We start from the raw sequence: 25,002 nt of genomic DNA, 5'->3' as shown, positions 1-25,002 counted from the left end.
TTTTTTTAATATAGTATTTGTCAAAAACCCCTTACTTGTTTAAAAGTAACCCTGGATATCTGGGGGCAGATCCACAAAGAAGTTACGACGGTGTATCTATTGATACGCCGCGTAACTTCTATTTTGCTCTGGCGTATCTTTGTTTTGTATCCACAAAACAAGATACGCCTGAAGCTGGGTTAGATCCGACTGGCGTACGTCTTAGTACGCCGTCGGATCTAAGGTGCATATTTACGCTGGCCGCTATGTGGCGCTTCCGTCGAATTCCGCGTTGAGTATGCAAATTAGCTAGATACGCGAATCCACAAACGTACGTCCGGCCGGCGCTTTTTTATGTCGTTTCCGTGAGGCTTTTTTCGGCGTATAGTTACCCCTGTTATATGAGGCGTACTCAATGTTAAGTATGGCCGTCGTTCCCGCGTAGAATTTTGAATTTTTTACGTTGTTTGTGTAAGTTGTTCGCGAATAGGGCTTTGCGTAGAATGACGTTCACGTCGTAAGCATTGGCTTGTTGCGGGTTAATTTCGAGCATGCGCACTGGGATACCCCCACGGACGACGCATGCGCCGTTCAAAAAAAACATCACTTACGTCGGGTCAAGACGTATTAACATAAAACACGCCCCCATCACATCCATTTGAATTGCGCGCCCTTACGCCGCCAAAGTTACACTACGCCGCCGTAACTTACGGCGCAAATTCTTTCAGGATAAGGAAAATACGCTGTAAGTTACGGCGGCGTAGTGTATCAGAGATACGCTACGCCGGACGCAACAATGCGCCACGCTACGTGGATCTGGCCCACGGGGGTTACTTTATATTAAGAGGGCTTCCAGATTTTGATAAGTTCCTGCTGCACCCCCACAATCACCGGACCAGGATTGTGAGGAAGAGGCACTTATCCTCATCCCCTCCCCTGCCATGTTTTTCCAATCCCTTGGCTATTTAGTCTTAAAAATGGAGAAACTTAATTTTACAGATTCAGTACCCAATGACTTCAACAGGGTGTGGATCTGGCACCCAAACGTTTTATATGTTTAGTAGAACCTCCTCCAACCAAACCCAAACCAAAAAGTGAAAGTAAAAGAGAATCCCAAATTTTGGGTTGTCACTTCCTTTTTTGGCTATTGGACCGGAAGTGAAGGGAAATCTCCCAGATGGGACACAGAAGACAAAAAATAAACCGACAGGGGTTATGACCCTCCCTTACTCTATCTATGAAAAAAAAAAAAAGTTTTGCCCTATAGTTCTTCTTTAAAGTATAACTAAAGGCAAAACTTGTTTTGTTTTGGACAGAGTAGAGATAGATTAGAACGCCTGTCAGTTTTTATTGCTGGCTGTGTCCCCGTTAAGGAGATCGACCCTCTCTATTAGTCCTATTTACCGTTATCATCGAAAAAGAAAGAAAAATATATAAAAAGTTGGGGTTGTCCCCCGAAAAGTAATGGAATTCCCTTAATTTGCAGGGGGACAAAATGAAAAAAAAAAAACAAAAACATTTGCCTATAGTTCTACTTTATGTACTTTCCTTTTCATTTACATACAGTATTATAGAGTATTATTCATTCTCTTTTGACAGGCAAATATTTTCTTAAGAGTTCTGGATCTTTCATACAATGGATTTGGCAACGATGGTGCCTCTGCTCTAGGAGAAGCTCTGAAGATTAATAATGTTTTAGAAGAGCTAAATATAAGGTAATTAATAAGCATAAACAATTATACGAATTTTGGGGCTATGCGGGTTTCCTGATCAGACCAAACTGAACATGTCTAGGATTCCTTGCCCAAACCAGTGGATGTACAGTGTTAGCATAACCACGTGTTCAATTTAAGACGGCAGAAAACTGCATAGAATGGGAAGTTCTTAAATTTGTAAAGCTTCCCCCCACCGACTGGTATGTTGTTGGATGTTTTTTTCCTCCTAACCAGAGCACTATAGTCAAATAAATGAGCCTATTGTGGACAATGGAAAAAGAGGCGATAGCTGTGTGTATACCAGGGGCCGACTGACCATTGGGGCTCTCGGGCACTGCCCGAGGGCCCCATGCCACTAGGGGGCCCCATCAGGGTTGCCAGGCTCAATAAAACCAGGGACAGTATGTAAAACTCTGTGTGTTTTTTACATCTGTCCCTGATATGTCTGAAACCGACATGCTTTTGATGTGAAAATCCAGAGATTTTAACTGCACTGCCTCCTGGCATGGTGGCCATCTGTAAGCCCGGGGGCCCCATAGTCTTCTATTGCCCGGGGGCCCAATGGGTTGTCAGTCCGCCCCTGGTGTATACTGTCCTAGCAGTGGGGAAAGTAATAATAATTATTATGTTCCCAAGAATGCTAGTTTATATTAGTCATGTGCTACCTGACATTGCCCAATAGAGGGCAAAATAAGCCCTATAGGAAAATGGTAGGCTTTTTTGTGCTCTTCTTTTCCAGGCAGACTACCATGAAAAGAAAAATAGATGAAGTGTAATTTGCACATTAGATATTTTAACCATTGAGGTATCTGGAAATCCTCTTTTATTCACACTTGGGGAAATGTTTGGAGGAGTTTGGTCCAATTTACTTATTTGCTAATATTTTACTAAGCTCTGCATGACTTTTCTGTGTATCTTGTGTTTGCAGCAACAACCGTATTTCCTTACAAGGAGCTGTACGTTTTGCATTGTGTCTTAAAGAAAACAAAACTTTAAAAGTACTAAAGGTAGGAAAAGTCTGTACATCGTATATAGTGACAAACTGCATATGTATTTCTAAGAATATAAAGTTACACATTTAACTTTCTGCTAATAAAAGTACCTTTTTTCTCACACAACTGCACAGGACACATTTTTATGTAATGCAGACTGTAGGATTTAGATTTAGTTAAATATAATCATTTTTTTTTTTTACTCTCCCCTTGTATTCTTACATAATGGGGGTTATTTATGAAAGGCAAATCCAGTCACTTGAAATTGCACTGAAAGTACACTTGGAAGTGCAGTCGCTGTAAATCTGAGGGGTAGATCTGAAATGAGGGGAAGCTCTGCTGATTTTATCATCCAATCATGTGCCAGCTAAAATGCTGTTTTGTATTTTCCTTGTTTGTCCCCCTTGGATCTACAGCGACTGCAATTCCAAGTGCACTTTGCATTTGTAGTTTGCACTTGTAGTGCAAAGTGAATTTGCCTTTCGTAACTAACCCCCAATGTCTTCTGTGCCTTTCAGGAAGCATCCATTTTTTTTTTATAATTACAGAACGCAATTTAATTATCAGAATCTTTGAGAGTGATTGTCCAAAGAATGAATCTATAGGTCTATTTCAAATGATTTGAAAATGTAAATAGATAAAATGTTGTGTTAACTGAAGATGATACTACAATTTGTGTTACAACCGTTGTTTGCAGATGGCCAGAAATCCAATGCAGAGTGAAGGTTGCTTTGCCATTCTAAAGTCTATCCAGGCAAATTCAGAGTCGGCTGTAGAGTCATTGGATTTCTCTGTAAGTATGTCGATCTGATTAATATAACATGCTGGAATCCATTGTGATCAACACTGTGGATTTTGTGATTTTCCAAGGGGTCCTAACATCATAAGTTTGGATTATTATTGAAAAGTGAAAATCGGTTATTGTTTGACCAACATATTGAAGAACTGCTTTACCTAGCCGCGTTCTCTTTTTCACCACTACTCAATCAATTCACCTGTGTTCAAATGTTTTTCTCTTCACTGGAAAAACAGACTTCACGATCATGGGCATAGGGGTCCTGGAAGACCACGTTTAACAGACTTCCAGATAAAACCCTGTCTAAATAAAAAGTCCATTTCTCTCCTTGCTTTGAGTGACAGGTTATTTACATATCCAGCTTGGACATGTTTATCATATGTATGTTATGTTTATCATAATATGAGGTGATTCAGAGCCGGTTCACACACAGGCGACCCGACTTTGGAGGCGATCCGGCAAGGCGATCTCAAGGCGTCTTGAGAGGCAACTTGCAAAATGACTTCAGTATTGAAGTCAATGCAAGTCGCCCTGAATCGCCCCCAAAGTAGTACAGGAACCTTTTTCTAAGTCGGAGCGACTTGCGTCGCTCCTATTAGAACGGTTCCATTCACTACAATGGGACGCGACTTGTCAGTCGGCTGTGTCGCCTGACGAGTCGCCCCAGTGTGAACCGGGTCTTACAGTTCACTGTATATTACCAGGATGTGTTATGTGGGGGAGGGGTGATGTTCTCACTTTTTATACTGTGGATCACAAAGGACTTTTGTTGCTGTTTGCAGAGCGAACATTTGCTCGACGAAAACTGAAAAAGTTTGTCCGATGGAACGTACACACGGTCGGATTTTTTTTTAAAACCTGCTCATTTTGAAGTTTGTTGTCAAAAAGTCTGACCCTGTGTATGGGCCTTAAGTCTGCGTCTGAACATACTGGAAGACTGACCAGACTGCACAAACCAGTCCAGCTTGGCAGCAGACACTGAAGACATTTTTTCTACCTGAGACAGCAGACTGAGCTGTGGAACAAAAGGCTAGTTGGATGGAAATTCTTTGTTGCTGCGTCACGTGTATTTATTCGTATCGACTTTTAGGCCTTTTATAAGCAAGAAAGAAAATAATGAGGAAAATTACTGTTAATCAACCTGGTGTAGAGGAAGGATAAGCATTAGACAAATTTGCATATTTGCATATTCTATGCCGAAATCAACGGAAGCGCCACCTAGCGTCCAGCGTAAATATGCACCCTAAGATACGACGGCGTAGGAGACTAACGCCGCTCGTATCTTAGCCTAATTTAAGCGTATCTGGTTTCCAGAATACGCTTAAATTTACGACGGCGTAGATTCAGAGTTACGACGACGTATCTACTGATACGCCGGCGTAACTCTCTCTGAATCTAGCCCAAAGTGTTTTTACCAGGGTTGTTTAATTAAATTATGCTGTATGTAATGATGTATTTTTATGTCTTGTAGGATATTGTAGTGAATAAACAGTTTGATGATCTGCATGCTGTTGTGAAAACAACTCTGCCAAATTTGACAGTCAAACTTGGAGGGAATTCTGACATGTTCAAAAGAACCTTCCCAAAGGTGAGCATTTATAAATGAGGCAATTATCTGCAAGCTTTTGGTATTATTTTAAACAGATATAATTCTCTTTTCTTTATTGAGATCTAAAATATACAAATGATCCCCTGTTTTACCTCTTATGCCGCGTACACACGACCATTTTTCATGACGAGAAAACTGCCATTTTTTAGATTGGTCGTGAAAACCGGTCGACGAGAAAACTGCCGGCAAAAAAAAATTAGAACCTGCTCTATTTTTTCTCGTCGTTTTTCACGTCGTTCTTTTTCTCGTCGCGAAAAACGGTCGTGTGTATGCTTTTCTGAGGAAAAAAAAAACGTGCATGCTCAGAATCAAATATTAGATGGGAGCGATCGTTCTGGTAAAACTAGCGTTCGTAATGGAGATAGCACATTCGTCACGCTTCCACCTGACTGAAAAGCACGAATCGTCTCTCACCAAACTTTTACTAACATGAGGATCAGCAAAAGCAGCCCAAAGGGTTGCACCATTTGAAAGGAACTTCCCCTTTATAGTCCTGTTGTACGTGTTGTACGTCACCGCGCTTTGCTCGACCGTTTTTTTTTTTCATGAACGTTTGTATGCAAGGCAGGCTTGAGAGGAATCACGACGAATCACGTCAAGAAAAACATTTTTTTGCAGGACAGGAAAAACAGTCATGTGTACGTGGCATTAGTCATTTTAGCAGCCCAAGGAGCCTCCCTTATACAGTATCTCACAAAAGTGAGTACACCCCTCACATTTTTGTAAATATTTTATAATATCTTTTCATGTGACAACACTGAAGAAATGACACGTTGCTACAATGTAAAGTAGTGAGTGTAGAGGCGCTTGTATAACAGTGTAACTTTGCTGCCCCCTCAAAATAACTCAACACACAGCCATTAATGTCTAAACCACTGGCAACAAATGAGAGTACACCCCTAAGTGAAAATGTCCAAATTGGGTCCAAAGTGACAATATTTTGTGTGGCCACCCTTATTTTTCAGCACTGCTTTAACCCTTCTGGGCATGGAGTTCACCAGAGCTTCACAGGTTGCCACTGGAGTCCTTTTTCCACTCCTCCATGATGACATCACTGAGCTGGTGGATGTTGGAGACCTTGTGCTCCTCCACCTTCCGTTTGAGGATGCCCCACAGTTGCTCAATGGGGTTTAGGTCTGGAGACATGCTTGGCCAGTCCATCCCCTTTACCCTCAGCTTCTTTAGCAAGGCAGTGGTCATCTTGGAGGTGTGTTTGGGGTTGTTATGTTGGAATACTGTCCTGCGGCCCTACCTCCAAAGGGAATGGGATCATGCTCGGCATACAGACTCGGCTATCCGGGACTCTCCCTCCTGATTGGCTGAGACAAAAGCAAAGCGTCATTGGTCCTGATCCTGTCCATCAAAGTAAGTGAGCCAATGGGGAGAGAGAGAAGGGGCGGGCTTCGGCTCCATGTCTGAATGGACACTTGGAGCTGCGGCTTCGGTGCCCCAAAGCAAGCTGCTTGCTGTGGGGGCCCTCAACAGGAGGGCAAGGGACCGAGAAGAGAAGGATCTGGGCTGCTCTGTGCAAGACCACTGCACAGAGCAGGTAAGTATAACATATTTCTTATTTTTAAACAAGATAAACATATATACGTGATCCTGCGCAGCTCGACCGCCCTGTAGCAGTAAATCTGCTATCAGGAGATCAGCAACTGGTTAACATCATCAGCATGATGATAACTCACTGGCAGCAGGCACTCTATCATGGCTCTGACTGGCTCTGTCACATTGTGTTACATAACATTGCTGCTGGATGCTGATTTTGTTAACTTATGACCAATAAGTTAACAAAATCGGCACCCAGCAGCCATGTTATGTGACACACTGTGACAGAGCCAACCAGAGCCATGATAGAGTGCCTGCTGCCTGTGAGTTATCATATCATCCATGATATGTATTAGTCTAAGTGCATACAGGCAATGTGCAGAAATGGGAAGAACATTCCATTTGCTAGCCTAAATATTCAGGACCCAGGAGGACTATATATACGTGAGCAAGGAGGGACCAGTGCATTAGAGCCAACAGACAGCGTGGTTTGTACTTATGTCAGTGACGCACAAAGCAAGTTACTGGGCCAGCTCAGCACTTGTATGTTTCAGCTCAATAGACCTTTACAACACCAAAATGTAGATTTAAACAAGCTGTTAAACATTTCCACATAGGTTGGACTTGATGGAATTTTTTTTCAACCTCACCTACAATGTATGTGTGTATGTAATATATATATATATATATATATATATATATATATAATATTTTTTTTTTTTTTTTCAGAACAGACATACTTATACTTATATTAAAAACGCTAATCTCCTGTGGATTTGTTATCCACAGTTTGAGCAATATTAGGCTAATGCTTACATCCTCTATCTCTTTTAATTATAGGCACGTATGGAGTTTTTTTCCCCAATATGCCTGGTTCAATAAAAACCAAGCAACATTCGACCCATGTGTACAGCAGCTGGTTCCAGAACTAAACCCATCAATTTCATTGTTTGCCAAAACAATTAGATTTAAGGCATGCTTTGAATGATAACTGTCACTTTCGCTTGTGCTTTTAATAAAGCTGGCAAGCCACCATCAAATGGCTGGTGTCATAACTAGGCGAAGATGGCACCTTCGTTGGCTGTAAAGGATAGGAATATTTAATTCTGCTTTAAGCCTAAATACTAAAAAAAATAACAGAATAAGGAAATCAACAACCTGTTTTCTGCCCCTCTATATGTATTATTATCTTGCTCTGTAATGTATGATCTGTATTCTATCCCTCAGGCAGATCAAATTAAAAAACTTAGACAATATGCAAAGGCGAGCAACCTGCAGCTGTCTGAATTATTCAGCCAAACTGATGAGCAGATTCAGATGACTCATGAAGACTTTAAACAGAAATTAACAGTAAGTTCTTCTGTATAAGTATTTATAATTTGGTTAATTGGGGAACTTTTTTTTTTTTTATGTTTTGCACTGAAATTAAACATTCTTAAGAATTTCCCTTTATAGGCATGGTTTTTAGAGTGACACACAACTTTAACTTGGATTGTTGTGGATGACTTTGTATGTTGTTGCTAGTATTTTGAATTCAATTTGCTGGGCAATCAGAAGCCAGTGGGTAAGGACAGTTGGTAAGGTAGTTGAAGCGGAGGTCCACCCTAAAAATAAATAAAAAGACATAAAAATGCTCAGAAATGGTGGTTGCTAGGCAGATCTTCCTAATCTGCCTCTTCCTAGTCCGTGGCTGGTCTTCCTCCTCACTTTGTCTTCTGGGAAATGGGGCGCGCTGTCTTCTGAGAACTGTGTGTATCCCAGAGAGCAGTCGCCCAGTCATAAAGTGCCGCAGGACTCGCGCATGCACAGTAGGAAACGGGCAGTGAAGCCACAAGGCTCCACTGCCTGTTTCCCTTAGTGAGGATGGCAGTCCCGGGACCTGCCACGATTGAGGGACCGGCTTTGGGGGGCCGACATCGCGGACGCCTAGGACAGGCAAATGTCCTTATTAAAAGTCAGCAGCTACAATGTTTGTAGCTGCTGACTTTAAAAAAAAAGTTGCGGCTGGGACACCGCTTTGAGTTTGGCAGCAGCATTCATGATAGACTAAAGAGGGGATAGCCTATAGAGCCAATGAGAAGGGAGTTGCAATAGTCAAGGTGAGAGATAACAAGGGAGTGAATAAGTAGCTTGGTGGTTTAGTTAAAAAGGGGCACATTTTAGAGATGTTACAGAGGTGAAGTCTAAAAGCTTCCAACAGTGATTGAAGAAAGAGCGCTGTGATACATAGGAGGAGAACCCGGAAAGAGCAGAATTTTGGAGGTCAATTTAGGAAATGTTGAGTAAAATTTTTGACAGTTACATAAATAAAGAAGAAGAGAAAAGAAAGAACAGTCGAAAACCAATACATAAACAATGTCAAGATCATAATCGGTCTATAATGATATGTAAAAATTGGTCTGAAAGGCCTCGGTATTCATCATAACAAATCCCATACAATTTTTATAAAAGGAGCGAGATGAGTAAAACAGCCAAAAAGGAAAAAGATAAAAAAAAGAGAAGAAAAAAAAGGGGGGGGGGGGGGGGTTAGGGAATGATTAAGAAATGGGGTAAACATATAAAGGGCTACTTCTGCTTGACAGTTTATCGTGAAGTAAAAGAATATACCTGTAACGGCCACCACCGTCTACGACCTTCCATCAACCCACGACAGCTTATCGGACACTCCAACCATCCAACAGACATCAGACATCCCATTTCCCAGAATAACTAAGACACACAGCTCTGGGTTCTGGTTTCAAATGAAAGACATCTTTAATGGTTAGCTCTCAAGTTTATATACAGTTTTCAAGGCATGTAAGGAACAATCAAACTCTCCACCCACACATCACACCCTGGGGGGGGGGCTTCAATACACCTTCAGATGGCTAATTACTAACCATTTCAGACATTTTGGCGCCGGTCTATAATTAACATGACCTAATCACTCCACCTGAGAAGTCACAGTCCTTCATTAACAGAATTAAAACAAAACACCATCACACAATGATTTCCCCTCAATCCACATCTTTAGACAGACGGTCTGTCTCCGACAGAAAGGTATTCACACCTGAGCATTAATAGGCTTTAAACAGTGTTATCACACAATGAAAGGCCTTTCAGGAGCCAGCCTCATTTAACAACTCAATAGCCTGGGCTAAGCATTGAATGAGTCATTATTGACCGGTAGGGTCAGAATATTCTTTGCAGACATTAAGGAATGTATGGTGGATTACTGTCCATGCTAAAACAATCCAACATATGTCCCTTATCTCCTGGCTCAATCTGTGCCCAAAAGTGACTCCTGTTACAATACCTTTACCTAACTTTCATAGAATTTGCCATCTTTTCTTCATCCGTTTAGGCCGTGCGTCCCTTGGATAAGTATTTGGAAGCCGATTACAGCCTGATGGCTATAATCGGAAAGCTTATCAGAGCCGCTGGCTCTGATAGGCACTTCCACAGCCAACCAGCTGCTGTTATTCAGATGGCTGGCACTCGCCAGGGGGCCCGCCATCTGAATAGTCAGCGGCAATACATAGATTCATGCAATGCATGAATCTATGTATTGTATCAGTGGCGGTGCGGGCCCTCTATGGACGCACCGCCACTGAGCGGTAGTGTCTGCCACACTTGTAATGAGCCCTTACTGAGAACAGGTGTTGATTTATAAGCTAGCTTACTAATAGTCAGTGAAAATGCACCATTCATTCATGCACCAAGGGTCTCCATAACCAAACATCTTTAGGGCTCGTGCACACAGGCCCTTGTAACATAAATTCCAGCATATTTTCCTGCTTGAAAAGCCCAAGTGCTGCCCAATGGCCTGTGGTTGAATAAAAGAAAATTGCATAATGTAGGGCCTGCTTTTGTGGTGTAGCAGCAAGAGAGTGTTCAGTGGTTCCATTAGGGCTAGTTTTACACTTGCTTAAAAACGAGGCTTCAGACAGGCTTTGTTAAAGCTCTCTGAATGCCAGTGAAAGCTCCTGTCACTAAATAAAATGGTTGGCTTACAAGTCCTGTTTACACCTTGCGTTTGCTTTGCTTCAAAAATGTATACCCCATGTTGCTTTAAAGCCTCCAAAAAACTCTATAACAAAGCTCGCTTGAAGCACCCAAAGCTTTTGAGAGGCTTTAATTCAGCTTTAGCCTCGCTTTGGAGAAATTGCAGGTATGAGATATACACACACAGTGCACCTGCCAAGCTTCAAAAGAGCATCACCGAAGCATCATTAAAGCCTCATCGAAGCATCAGTGAAGCTTCACCAAAGCACCACCGAATTATCATTGAAGCATCACCGAAGCATCACTAAAGCTTCATTGAAGCATCACCGAAGCATCATAAAAGCATGTTGAAACATTAGGCACTTTAATGTGTATTGATCCCGAAGCAAGTGTAAATGAGCCCTTAGTGAGTCAGGGCACCTCTGCAGACAGTTATTTATACACATTTTATTTTCAGTAAAATTTTCTGTATCGTTATTATGAATCGTCATTTAATTGGACACATTTCCCAATAACCTTCTCTGAATATAACAACTTTCCAGACATAGGGCCAGATTCAGGTAGGACTTACGCCAACGTATCTCTAGATACGCCGCATAAGTCTAAATGTGCGCCGCCTGGTGCCACGTCTCTGGCTCCTCACTTGCCTGGGGGGAACTTCAGGTGGGGGTGGGGCATCAGCAGGAGACTCCTCCTCAAGTCTGCCACTCCTGGCAGGTTCTGGCTGCCTGCCATCCAACGCCAGGGCTATGTGGGTGAGCACCGCATTGGTCTCTGCCTGCATCCGCAGCTGGCGGGTGGTGGTCTGCTGATGCTGGCGCCTCCTGTGCCTCCCCTCCGCCGTATTGGCCTTTACAGCCACTGTGAGGCTCTTGACCTTTGTCATGAGGCGTGCTGTCGTGGCCTGCAGCTCCCCAACACAGGTCACAACAGCTGCACAATTGGCATTTATATCCTGCAGACAGTCGGGGATTTCTGTCGAGGAGGCCAGGCTGTCTGCGAGACGCCCCATGTCCCGGGCAACATCACCCACATGGTGGGTCTGGCGGGCCTGATCCCTCGCAAGGGTTTCCTGGATGGCCTCAGGAACACCCCTGTTTTTTCTGGTGGCCTTCCTGGGGGCAGGAGAGGCTTGGGGCCGTGTATATGGGGAGGCCTGTGAGGAGCTTCCCCTGATGGTGGAGGAGGGTGAGGATGGTCCCCTGATGGTGGAGGAGGGTTGTGAGGGTCCCCTGATGGGGGAGGGGGGTTGTGAGGGTCCCCTGACGGGGGACGAGGGTTCGGAGGGTCCCCTGATGGGGGAGGCGGGTGAGGATGGTCCTCTGATGGTGGAGGAGGGTGAGGATCAAGGGAGGGCTGGCAGGGTGGAAATCTCCCTCCAGGCTGGTGACACTATGCACAGCCACCGGCCGCCACTACCAAATGCTGTTTTTGCAGAGCAGGAATATGCCTGCTGGAGCTCTGTTAACACAGTTCACGGCCGCTGCTCACCTCCCACTGGTGGACTCTGATGTAAGGGGGGCGTCTGTGCGGACTCTGATGTAAGGGAGGCCTCTGTGCGGACTCTGATGTAAGGGGGGCCTCTGTGTGAACTCTGATGTAAGGGGGGCCTCTGTGCGGACTCTGATGTAAGGGGGGGCCTCTCTGCGGACTCTGATGTAAGGGGGGCCTTTGTGCGAACTCTGATGTAAGGGGGGCCACTGTGTGGACTCTGATGTAAGGGGGGCCACTGTGTGGACTCTGATGTAAGGGGGGCCTCTGTGCGGACTCTGATGTAAGGGGGCCTCTGTGCGGACTCTTGTGATCATGAAAAATCTTAGACTGTTTTCCTCGATCCATCACTTTTCCACGCTCTATGGGCCACTTGACTGGACTTGCCCCCCAGGCCTAAGGCTGCCAGCCCTCCCCTGGTGAGGATGGTCCCCTGATGGGGGAGGAGGGTTGGGAGGGTCCCCTGATGGGGGAGGAGGGTTGGGAGGGTCCAGGGTTGATGGGATTTTCCTCCACGATGTAGAACACGTCCTCCAGCTCCCCGTGCTCCTCCACTACTTCCTCCAGAGGAGAGGTGTGGGCACTCTCATCCCTGGATGGCGTGGGTCGCCCTGCAGCCGACGACGGCCCAGCTCCCTCCAGCACATCTGTGGATGACACAAAGCATTCACATGTTGGTGGACCCACACACTTGTCACATGTTCCCTTCCACCCCCTCACATGCTACACACCGTATAGGAGATAAAACACACTTACCTGACCTCAAGGACTGGTCAATGGAGTCGAATCCCTCCATGTCCTCCACCTGCTCATGCTGCAGGCATTGGGCGATCATCTCATCCTCCGGGGTCAACCGCACAGTACAGGCTGGTTCTCCTCCCGTGCCCCTGGCATGCTTCCTTATCTTGGCCAGCTTTTCACGGACCTTACGTTTTAGATCATTTATTTGTTTTTGGACATCCTCTGGGCTCCTGGTCGCATTCCCCACGGCACTGACCTGCAGGCTGAGCTCCCTCAGATCTCCTTCTTCCGTGCCTTATTAGTCTGATGACTGAGGGCACCATGGAGGTATTTATCATGTTCCACTATGCCAGCAACAATATTAGCCCTCTCCTCTGGGCTAAAGTTTTTCTTCCTCCTCTACTTCTTGCCTGTATTTGCTGCAGCCGCCATCGCTTTGCAAAAGTACCTTCCCTAAGGGGGGGGGGGGACAGGATGTACTTTTGCGCCGGACGGGCGCATATCTGGGCGTATTTATAGGCTCGGCCTAAGCTGGTTGGCCGGCGTTTCCCAGGAAGTTGGGCCGGCGTAGTTGTGAGGATACTCCGTTCAGGATACGCTGGGGGTATATCACTACTCCACGTTCGGACCATCATTTGCATAAGGTCACACCCACTTACACTTACGCTGGCTTACGCCGACGGAATTAAGTTACGCCGGTGCAACGTTAGGAGCAAGTGCTTTGTGAATACTGTACTTGCCTCTCTGAGTTACGTCGGCGTAGCGCATATGAGATGCGCTACGCCGGTATAAAGATGCGCCGATCTACCTGAATCTGGCCCATAGTGAGCAGCAATACTCTCAAATGACAGAAGATGGCAGCAAACATTTCTATGTCTAGTAACTATGCCGTGTTTTTATATACTGAGAATTTTATATGTTCATCCTTTAAAAACTACTGGCTGCTTTTTAAAAAGTAACACAGGAGTCATCATTTCAATTATATATTTAATTTTATAATGATAAGTACAATATTGTTATATTCATGTGCGGCTTTTGATTTTGCATTTTTAACTGTAGGTTACTGGAATTAAAATGCCAGAAGAAGAAACACAACAACTAATAGACTTTCTGGACAAGGACAAAAGAGGCTTTGTTGATTTCAGGTAACATTACTTGCATTTAATTGCATTACTTACAATTAAAAATCACAAGCAGCAATTTTCCAAATGGACTAAACAGTGAACAAATGAAAAGTAAAACGTTTGTAGCTGGGTCACATGTTGGCTTTCACCTATTTGCACCAAATACAGCTACTTTCACACTGGGGCGTTGCGCCGCCGGCGATAAAGTGCCGCTATTTTTAGCGGCTCTTTACCGTCGCTTTTGCAGCGCTATTCGGCCACTAGCAGGGCTTTTAACACCCGCTAGCGCCCGAAAAAGGGCTAATACTGCCCGCAAAGTGCCGGTGCAGCTTTTGGTTTGGCGGCGCTTTTGGTTTGGCGGCGCTGCCCATTGATTTCAATAGGCAGGGGCGCTTTAGGAGCGGTGTATTTACCACTCCTACAGCGCCTCAAAGATGTGGCTGGCAGGACATTTTGCCAGTGCACCGCTCCAGTGTGAAAGCCCAGGCTTTCACACTGGAGTGAGAGGAGCGGCTCTTTCAGGGCGTTTTGCACCTGCAAAGCGCCCCAGTGTAAAAGTAGCCTAAGGCCCCATACACACGATAGAATCCATCCGCTGAAAAATCCCAGCGAATGGGTTTCAGCGGATAGATCCTATGGTGTGTACACTCCAGCGGATCTGTTTCCGCGGATATTTTTCCCCTGGGATGGATTCCAGCAGATCAGATATTTGCTGACATGCTAAACAAATCTATCTGCGGTCTGTATAGACTCACCGGATCCATCCGTTCGAAGGGATCCCCCGCATGCGTCGTAATGATTCGACGCATGCGTGGAATTCCTTATATGACAGCGTCGCGCACGTCGCCGCGTCATAATCGCGGCGACGGAGCGACACGTCATCGCCAGAGGATTTCGGCGCGGATTTCAATGCGATGGTGAGTACACTCCATCGCAGAGAAATCCGCTGAAATCCACGAGAAACGGTCCGCTGGACGATCCTCTCGTGTGTATGGGGCCTAAGGCTCAGCATCTCCAGAGAGCAACGAGGCCACCTCCTGGTGTCTCATTTCTATTTTAAAAAAAAAGGAAAGTATATCCTAAAGTAAACCTGATAGAAATTCAGACATATGATGGAAAACTAGACAAAGGAAGCCTACCTGTGCACACCTTACGACGCATCAAAATGCGTGTCACTTAGAATCCCAATTATTTTCAATGCTTCTGGTGAACATATATGCGCTGCATTGTGGTATGTCATGGGAAATTGTTCAGGTACGTTTTTCATCTGATAGTGTGCATCAGGAGGGATATAGAAGGCAGTGGGCTCATGATACATGTGTTTTAATGCAATGCAGACAGATGGATAGTAAGACCCATCCCTGGCAACAATCCATGTGCTCCTGGTCTACATTTGGAATCTGGTAGGCTCTTCTTACACCTCTAGATGCTGTGCTCATAATTTTAATAGGGTAGGCTGCTGTCATGCCCAGTAGGGAGGCAGGGTGATAGTGGTTGTAGGCGGGGCAAGATCCATTTTCACTGGAAAAGTTGAGAATTCATAGCATGATTGTTTTTTTTTTTTTTTTTTTGTTTTATCGGGCCAGATTCACGTAGCTCAGAGGATCTATAGATCCGCTCGATCTACGTGATTTAAGATCCGCTCACGCAAGTTTGAGAGGCAAGTGGCTAATTCACAAACCACTTACCTCCAAACTTGCGGCGGCGGATCCTAAATCCCCCGGCGGAAGTCAAATTCCGCCGCTAGGGGGAGTGTACTATTTAAATCAGGCGCGTTCCCGCGCCGATTTAAATGCGCATGCGGCGCATTTCCCGGCGTGCATTGCTCCCACAGACGTCACTAGGACGTCAGTGGTTTCGACGTGAGCGTGACTTGCGACGCGCGTGTTTGTGAATCGGCGTACGCAAACGACGTTAGAAAATTCAAATTCGACGCGGGAACGCCGGCTATACTTAACATTGGCTGCGCCTGATAAAAGCAGGGGTAAGTATACGACGGGAAAGCCGCTACGGAAACGTCGTAAGAAGACTGCGTCGGGTCCGCGTACGTTCGTGAATTTGCGTATCTCGCTGATTTACATATTATTCAAGGTAAATCAGCGGGAACGCCCCCGGCGCCATTTTTAAATCGAAAATAAGATCCGACAGTGTAACACATTGTAACACTGTCGGATCTAAGCCCTATCTATGCGTATCTGATTCTATGAATCAGGAGCATAGATAGGACCAGTGTAAGTCAGAGATACGATGGTGTATCTGTAGATACACCGTCGTATCTCTTTGTGAATCTGGCCCATCGTATTTAAATTTCCAACGTTTTTAGCATATTTACTTAAAAAAAAAATATTGCCACCGCTAAACTTTTCCCCACAACTTTGGAAATTAATAAAATATGTTTGAGAAATAAAAAGGTTCTATTTAGCAAAAATAAACTATATTTATAGCACAATTATGTATGTGTTATGTGATTTATCTCTCCATCGAAGGCTTTTATAAAATGACTTCTAGTATCATGTTATGCTATACTGTATATTGTAACACAACTGATTGCCTCTTTTTTCTTTTGGTTTGCAGTGCATTTCAGAAAGCCCTGTCTTCTTGATCTGGAAATACAGACATTTAAATATTCATTCTGAAAAGTCACCTCCTGTTGCAATGTGTATATTTTAAAAATATTATGTTGTCACTGTGGATTTTACTAATTCAGTTGCTTATGTAGCAACTGTATAACAGAACAGTAAATAATATATAGACCTAATGTTAAATTATTTTGTGGGGAAATACCTTCCTCCCATCTTCTCTATAAAATAAATGTAAATTAATGTGCAATCACATATTTAAACTGCCGCATGATTTTTACCCTAGCTATAAAAAAAAAACAAAAACAAGCTGTAGTTCTGGAAGATAATAACATCTACATCAAGCTCTGCTTTAATGTACAACAAGTCACAGATATTTACTTAAAGGGGTTGTAAAGGAATTTTTATTTTTCATAATAAGCATCCTTTACCTGCAGACATTCCTCTTTTCACTTTCTCATTGTTCGTTTTTGCTCAAAAGTTGCTCTATTTCTTCTCTGTTCTGTTCACTTTCTGCTTGTCTGATTGTTACTGACCACCGTGAAGGGAGGATTTACTGTTGCGGTCAGTAACGTGCTCACCCCCTCCTGGGAACTACATCTGTGCGACAGGACGCTCTCTACGTGTTAGAGACTTCAAGGTGTGAATTACTGGGCATGCCGCAATGCATACTGGGAAATGTAGTTCTTACATGAACCAGCGATGCAAACCAGGAAGTGAATGAGAGAACAGAAACTAGAACGCCGGAGGTGATATAGATGAAGGAATTAAATAGGTATTTACTCATTTTTTAACAGAATCATTACACTACCTTGCAGACATTCATTTTAGGCAACATTTTTTTTCCTTTAGTGACCCTTTAAAAGAATACTTGGCAGGTCTTGGGTAATCCATTGTGGATAATATACATACAGTAGCTTGTGATTAGCTGTCCTCAACACCAGAGGAGGGATATATTGTCTTAGCATAATGCACCATATGCTATAAAATATAAAGATATGGCAAAACAATGGAGAACAAGTACAATCACAAACTGGCAATTCTTGTACTTGTAAAGGTTAAAGGGTTTGTAAATAAAAAAAATTTTTATCTTAATAGCTTGCTTTACCTTAATGCAGTGCTGTTTTCATGTCCTCGTTATTCGTTTTTGCTCTCAAGTTGCTGTAATTCTTCTCTGATCTCCACACTTCCTGGTTGTCTGTTTCCTGATAACCACAGTGCTGGGAGCTTTCTCTCTGTGGTCACTAATCAAGGAGGTGTGATTACTGTGTGTCTAAAACCCCTCAGCACCAATCAGTTTCATTTTCCAAACCATCACTGCCCTGTATTGGCTCTGTGGCTCTGTACATCACAGAGCAGCAAATAACATGCAAAAACGAAACTAGAAACTGCAGGCACATTATATGATTGATTTGTATCTATTTTTAATCATTTTTAAAAGGAATCAGTTAACATCATTATGTCTCTATACCCTATAAACAGTCATTTTAGCAAAAAAAAAAATTCCTTTACTGCTGGAAATCTAACTGTATTTCTGCTGGCAATCTAAATCATAGGCTTGCTTTTTACATCCCATTCATTTTTGGTGGAGATGGCCTTTATAGGAAATCTGTGATTAAAAATTGTGGAGGATGCAGTTGCTAATTTGTCCTTATAAAAAATGCTTGTTGCCTGGCAGACGACCTGAAAGTCCAGCTTTAATGCTTGCAGTCACTGACCTAATAAAAGTAAACAAAAAGGTAAGGACTGCTGATTTTTTTTTAACTTTCCAGATATGCATACTACTCTTTTGGGTTAGTGACTTAAAGGGGTTGTAAAGGTTTATGTTTTTCCACCTTAATGCATCCTATGCAATAAGGTAAAAAAACACCTTGCTGTCAGGGGCCCCCCAGCCCTACTGTTTTACTTACCTGAGCCCATTCACCTGCTGTGTGCATCCCCCGGTGTCCTCTTCTCTCGGTGTTGATTGGATAGATTGATAGCACCGCAGCCATTGGCTCCCGCTGCTGTCAATTAAATCCAACGATGTGGCCGCCGGGGGCGGACCGATGCGGCCGCCGGGGGGCGGGACCGAATCATACACCAGAGGGGGTAAGCTATTGCGGGGAAGAGCCAGGATAGCCGCCGAGGGACCCCAGAACAGGAGGATCGGGGCCACTCTGTGCAAAACAAACTGCACGGTGGAGGTAAGTATAACATTTTGTTATAAAAAAAAAAAAATACTCTTTTTAGGGTGAACTTCTGCTTTAAAGTGGTTGTAAAGGTTTAAAGAGTAATGCCGCGTACACACGCTCAGAATTTCCGACAACAAATGTTCAATCGGGGCTTGTTGTCGGAAATTCTGACTGTGTGTAAGCTCCATCGGACATTTGCTGGTTCTCAAATTTTTTCGACAACAAAATCTGTTCTCGTAAATTCCGATTGTGTAGTAGACCATTCCGATGCACAAAATTCCATGCATGCTCTGATCTCACCAAACTTCTACTAACACGACTGGTATTAAACTTCCCTTTAATACTGCCGGTGTACGGTGTCGGTGTACGTCTTGTAAGTGACCGCGTTCATTGGTGTTTGGAATTTCCGACAACATTTGTTGCGACCGTGTGTATGCAAGACAAGTTTGAGCAAACATCCGTCGGAAAAAAATCCACAGTTACGCGGCATTAGGATCAGGGAAATCAGAATTCCCCCAAGAAAAGAGAATAATCCCTCTGGATTAAAACAAAAGGGGGGGGGGTTATGTGATGGTGGGAGTTCCTGCCTTGGGAATATTACGTTTAAAAAAAGACACAGAGTTTGCATGTCTGCTGACTGCAGAGCTACAGCGCAGTTATTTTGGGAGGAGAAAACTGGCGGCTTTCTCCGGATATTGCTATGTGTGTAATTCGGCTCTGTATTTTGGAGATTCTCAAGAGTCTTGGGTGGGACGGAATCTCCAACCCTGTGTCCGGGTGTTATGGACAACCAGCAGGGTGTGTGCCCAGGTGCACACAGGCCATATAACGATGAGCTGGTGAGAGTAGGAAGTGGTGGAAGTTGGAGTGTGAGCAGTTGCTGCCATTTGGATTCAGGGCCCTTTCAGAGAACCTGGTGGTATCTTTCTTAGACTGCATCCTTGGTGAGTGGAACTTCTTGCCTAAAGGATAGGGAAGGTTGGGACGGCTACACTGGCCTGGGAGACCAAAGTCCAAGGGGGCTGGAGAAAGTCTTGAGGTCTTGGGGAGAGTAAGAAAACCCAGGGAGGCTGGAGAATCCTGTTAAGGCCAGGAGTAGGCCTGTGCAGCAAGGAACTGCAAGTCAAGGCAGAGTAAGCCTAAGAGCCCGGTGGCACTGTATTTTTTTCGTTTGTTGCATTTATTGGAGAAGAATCCTGTGTGGGCAATACTGGGTATGAACTTTTATTTTGTTGCTTTTAATAAAAGCGGCTGCCACACCCTTAAATCTGATAGCTGACTGCCATGGACTCACTGAAAAAGCATCTATCACTGAGCTAAACACCCCCCAATATTACACTACATATAATTTAAAAATGAAAAATAAGAAAGATGCCCCTTCATTTGAATAAAAACATCTATTTTTTTTTTTGAGAGATGTAAGCAAAGATAAATAGAAAGTGAATCAGGGAGATCATTTGAATAGACAGGAAAATTAGGTATTGGAGGATCCTCAAGGCATAACAGAAATAATTGTGAAGCTCAGTGATAAAAATAAGGGGAGCAATGTTGTCCTCCTCACTGAGGAATACTATATTGAGGAAATTGAAAGACAACATGCAGACACCAACTGCCATGAGAGAACAGAAGGCATACCTTTTCCCTTCTAGTGTATTAATTAATAAAAAAAATGACAATGGGCATTCATGAAAGGTATATAATATAAGCCTTTTTATATACCACCAAATGTACATAAATATAATGGGCCTCTACATAAACACCCTATTTCTGCCATAGACTGTTTGGATAGTTGAGTATGTGGATAGAATGTTAAAATATCTTGTCACTCAACTCTCTTTCTATGCTAAAGATGGTAAGGACATACTCATGCTGCGTACAAACGATCGGACATTCCCACAACAAAACCGTGTATTTTTTTCCGACGGATTTTTGCTCAAACTTGTCTTGCATACACACGGTCACACAAATGTTGTCGGAAATTGCGAACGTCAAGAATGCGGTGACGTACAACACTACGACAGAGAGAAGGGAGTTTTTGGGACTTTGAATGAGATGTCCCACTACGACGAGCCGAGAAAAATTAAAGGGGTTGTAAAGGTTCGTCTTTTATTTTCTAAATAGGTTCCTTTAAGCTAGTGCATTGTTGGTTCACTTACCTCCACTGTGCAGCTCGTTTTGCACAGAGTGGCCGGAACCTGGTCTTCTGGGGTTCCTTGGCCCCCCCCCCCCCCCCAAGGACTCAACACCTTCATGCGAGCTCGGTGTTGAGTTTTTGCGGGCGTGCTCCCGTCATACAGCCGGCAGCCATAGAGCTGACTGTATCACTCAGCCCCGCCCCTGGCACGCTGCATCATTGGATGTGATTGACAGCAGCGCGAGCCAATGGCTGCTTTCAATCAGCTAATGAATGAGCCGAGAAGACGGCCGAGAAGCCTGCGCGTTCACGACACAGGACTTTCGATTGGTCAGGTAAGTAAATTGGGGGTTCGGGGGGCCTCTAATCTAAAAAAAATCTCTAATCGGCCGAGATGCCTGCGCGTTCACGGCGCGGGAATTTCGAGGGGTCAGGTAAGTAAACAGGGGGTGCTAATCCACAGATGTTTTTTCACCTTAATGCATAGAATGCATTAAGGTGAAAAAACTATTACCTTTACAACCCCTTTAAGTTTCATATGAAAGAATTATGTGGTCTTTATTTATAGAAAGTCCTAAAAACCTTAAAATGTCATACAGTGAAGAATGAAAATCTTTTTCTCCTGTATTCTCTATAATGAATAGTGCTAATAAATCTCCTTATATTTACACCCACTGAAAGTGGCTTTGTATTGTGTCTTGGGATCACAATAGAAAGAAACAGAACCCGGATCCCAGCTATTATTATATTACCATTGATCACACGGAAACCTGTGTCACCGCTTAACGCGTATCCATGCCAACCTCCCTTATGGAAAGATGACTCATTGAATATCTGTTTGCGTGTTCAATTACACAGGCCATCTCACAGAAGAGCTACAATAGAAATATTCCATCTGCAAGCAAAGATGCTGAAGACTCAGTAATCAGTAGATTATATATGTTACTTGACAAGTAGCGGACACAATATTTAGAAATGTACTATTTGCAGAACTGAAAAAGCATTAAACCTTTTCAGCCAAGGAAGCTGCCATCTTGGCCTTTGTTTGATCTGCATTTGTCATTGTACTGCACATGTGATCAGTTATGACGCCAGACATTTTAATGCATACAAATTATTATCACTCTGTGCCATCATCAAATAAAGACAAAATTGTATGGAACGATGTATATAAGTGAATCAGTGTGCCTTATTACATATAATGCCAATCACACCTATATATTTATAAGCATCACAAAATAATCAAAATTGTGTGCAAAATAAAACCTTGTGCACAAACGTTTATAGTGTCCCAAATGACATGCCAATTCAGAATGTGCTATGGTATTCTAAATATAGTGCCTTGTAATACAATCCCTGTGTATTGTGAGTTTATAATCGATTCCACCTCCGTGTGAGGGAAGCTGGCCTTACCAGGGGAAGAAAATAACTGTGTAGAATACAATGGCTCAGCAGGAGGGATTCCCCTGTCTGTGTTTATGTGGGAATCGTGCAAATTCCTTTCCTGCAACCCATCAATGGCCTGCCTTACTTCTATGAGAGCGTGGTCAAGTCCAGGGCCGATCCGAGACGGGGTGCACTGCACCCAGGCGCCAGAGGGAAGGGGGCGCCAAAGTGTCAGGACTCGTCCTTAGGTTTTGGTAGGATTTTCCGGAACAGCTTTATGCCACGTACACACGATCAGAAATTCCGACAATTTACGACAGCAAAAATTTGGGAGCTAAATCTAATCTAAAGAGCAGCTCTTATATTGCAGATTTTATGTTTTTTTTTTTTATGTTGCAATACATTTATATTTTATATTTTTTTACAATTCAAATATTGTATTCTGGTTGTGTAGGTGTGGGATATTAGATCCAGAGCAATAGGTGTCTCCTTGGCTTCTTGTTCTTCTCTATTGGGAGAGAGCTTGTGTCAATGCAGTAGAACAAGAAGTAGTAGCGCCGCGTAATGCAGGGCGCTGCTCCCCTTAACCACTTAAGACCCGGACCTAAAGGCAGCTAAAGGACCCAGCCAGTTTTTTGCGATTTGGCACTGCGTCGCTTTAACTGACAATTGCGCGGTCGTGCGACGTGGCTCCCAAACAAAATTGGCGTCCTTTTCCCCCACAAATAGAGCTTTCTTTTGGTGGTATTTGATCACCTCTGCGGTTTTTATTTTTTGCGCTATAAACAAAAATAGAGCGTAAATTTTTTAAAAAATTCAATATTTTTTACTTTTTGCTATAATAAATATCCCCCAAAAGTATATAAAAACAATTTTTTTCCTCAGTTTAGGCCGATACGTATTCTTCTACCTATTTTTGATAAAAAAAAAAAATCGCAATAAGCGTTTATCGGTTGGTTTGCGCAAAATTTATAGCGTTTACAAAATATGGGATAGTTTTATTGCATTTCTATTAATTTTTTTTTTTTTTTACTACTAATGGCGGCAATCAGCGATTTTTTCGTGACTGTGACATTATGGTGGACACTTCGGACAATTTTGACATATTTTTGGGACCATTGTCATTTTCACAGCAAAAAATGCATTTAACTACTTCCCGACGGCCGTACGACTTTGTACGGCCGCAGGGTGGCTCTACTTCTCTGAGTGGCCTCCTGTGACACGACCCATCTGGGAGGAGTTGTCTGCCACCCCCCAAAAAAATATATCACTAGCTGCCACTGACAAGGTATATAGTGTGATACCATAAAACAAAAAAAAATATTTATAAAAAAAACAGGAATTACACTTGCGTTTTTAAAGCGTAAAATAGCGCTTATCTAGAAAGTGACAGTTGTCTCAGCATGTCTTTCTGATGCATTTTGACTTATGAGTCATCTCATGACGACTCATAAGTCGAAACACTTCATCTTATGATGACTCATACGTCGAAACGCATCGGAAAGCCATGCTGAGACCACTGTCACTTTCTAGATAAGTGCTAGTTTACTCTTTAAAACGTGAGTGTAGTTTTTTTTTTTATAAATAAATGTTTTTTACGTTATCACACTATATACCTTGCTTCTTCTTTTAATGGTGGGGCTGAATGCTTCAACGGAACCCATTTACTTCCAACATCTATCTGAGGTTATATCCAGATCGTGTACCCGATACCACTGGGGTATTTTATACCACAGAGCCTGATTGACTCACTAGGTGTACACCTACCTGAGTTCAATCGTTCTGGTAAACATATCTGCATCTCCAGTGGTAGACCTTCTATCAAACTGTCACCATAATACATATGAAGTCAATGATTGTCACTGATCAGTTTTTGGACACTGCACTTTGGAATTTTTTCTTTTATTCCTTTCTTTTATGGGCACTTTGCATCACAATTTTAAACTGTTAAATATGGGTGTATTTAGTCTACAGCACTAGATCACTTTAATCAATTTGAAGTGATTTATTTATTGGTCACTTATTAGCGCTGCACATTTCATACTGTCTGAGGTTTGCCAATGAACATCTAATGATTCAGAGAAGGATTGGGAGAAAGTGCTGTGGTCAGATGAGACCAAAAAATTGAGCTCTTTGGCATTAACTTGACTCGCTATGTTTGGAGGAGTCAGGTTTTGCTTGGGGATCAAATACTTATTTTACTCACCAAACTTTTTGGGGATTTTTGGTTGATATTATGTGTCTGTCATTGAAAATACATCTTCTTCTTAATTTCTTTGTAAAAGGGGGGCAAACTTACAAAATCTGCAGGGGATCAAATTATTATTTTACCCACTGTACTTCCCTATTCTCAGAGCGTTCCAGTCTGGTCATGTGATCTCCCCAGCAGATGGCTTCAATGGAGAGGAGAGAGTGCTGACAATGGATGTATGCCTGGGCAATGATGTCACCCATAGGTTGCTGGTTTTTGCCGAGAAACTCAGTCTTGTGTACGAGGCCTGAGGTAAACTTAAAGTGGTTGTAAACCCACTATTTGGACTTTTACCTACAGGTAAGCCTACAACAAGGCTTACCTGTAGGTAAGGAGAATATCTCCTAAACCTGCACGGTTTAGGAGATATTACCCCCGCAATGCGGGCGGCGCATGCGCAGGGGGGAATCCACGGCTGAAGGACCGGCATCGCCGGACCCTGCCGATTTTAAATCTCCCGCGCGCACGCGCGGGAGTGACGTCATCGCCGCTCCAGCCA

The 25,002-nt window shown here is 43.4% G+C and overlaps 1 protein-coding gene across 1 annotated transcript in view; it reads left to right on the top strand.

Annotated features, from left to right (window-relative positions):
• Positions 1–16,821, top strand: part of LOC120937455 (leucine-rich repeat-containing protein 74B-like) — a 45,488-nt gene extending 28,667 nt beyond the window's left edge. The window contains exons 7-13 of the mRNA XM_040350711.1: positions 1,579–1,694; positions 2,623–2,701; positions 3,384–3,479; positions 4,954–5,070; positions 7,867–7,989; positions 13,915–14,000; positions 16,554–16,821. Coding sequence (XP_040206645.1) covers positions 1,579–1,694; positions 2,623–2,701; positions 3,384–3,479; positions 4,954–5,070; positions 7,867–7,989; positions 13,915–14,000; positions 16,554–16,581 — 645 coding nt within the window. The 3' untranslated portion in view covers positions 16,582–16,821. The remainder of the gene's footprint in view (positions 1–1,578; positions 1,695–2,622; positions 2,702–3,383; positions 3,480–4,953; positions 5,071–7,866; positions 7,990–13,914; positions 14,001–16,553) is intronic.
• Positions 16,822–25,002: the final 8,181 nt, after the last annotated feature.

This window comes from Rana temporaria, chromosome 1 (genome assembly GCF_905171775.1).
Source record: "Rana temporaria chromosome 1, aRanTem1.1, whole genome shotgun sequence".
NCBI classification, from domain to species: domain Eukaryota; kingdom Metazoa; phylum Chordata; class Amphibia; order Anura; family Ranidae; genus Rana; species Rana temporaria.
The sequence above is the reverse complement of the archived record's forward strand: the minus strand, read 5'-3'. Positions and strand labels throughout refer to the sequence as shown.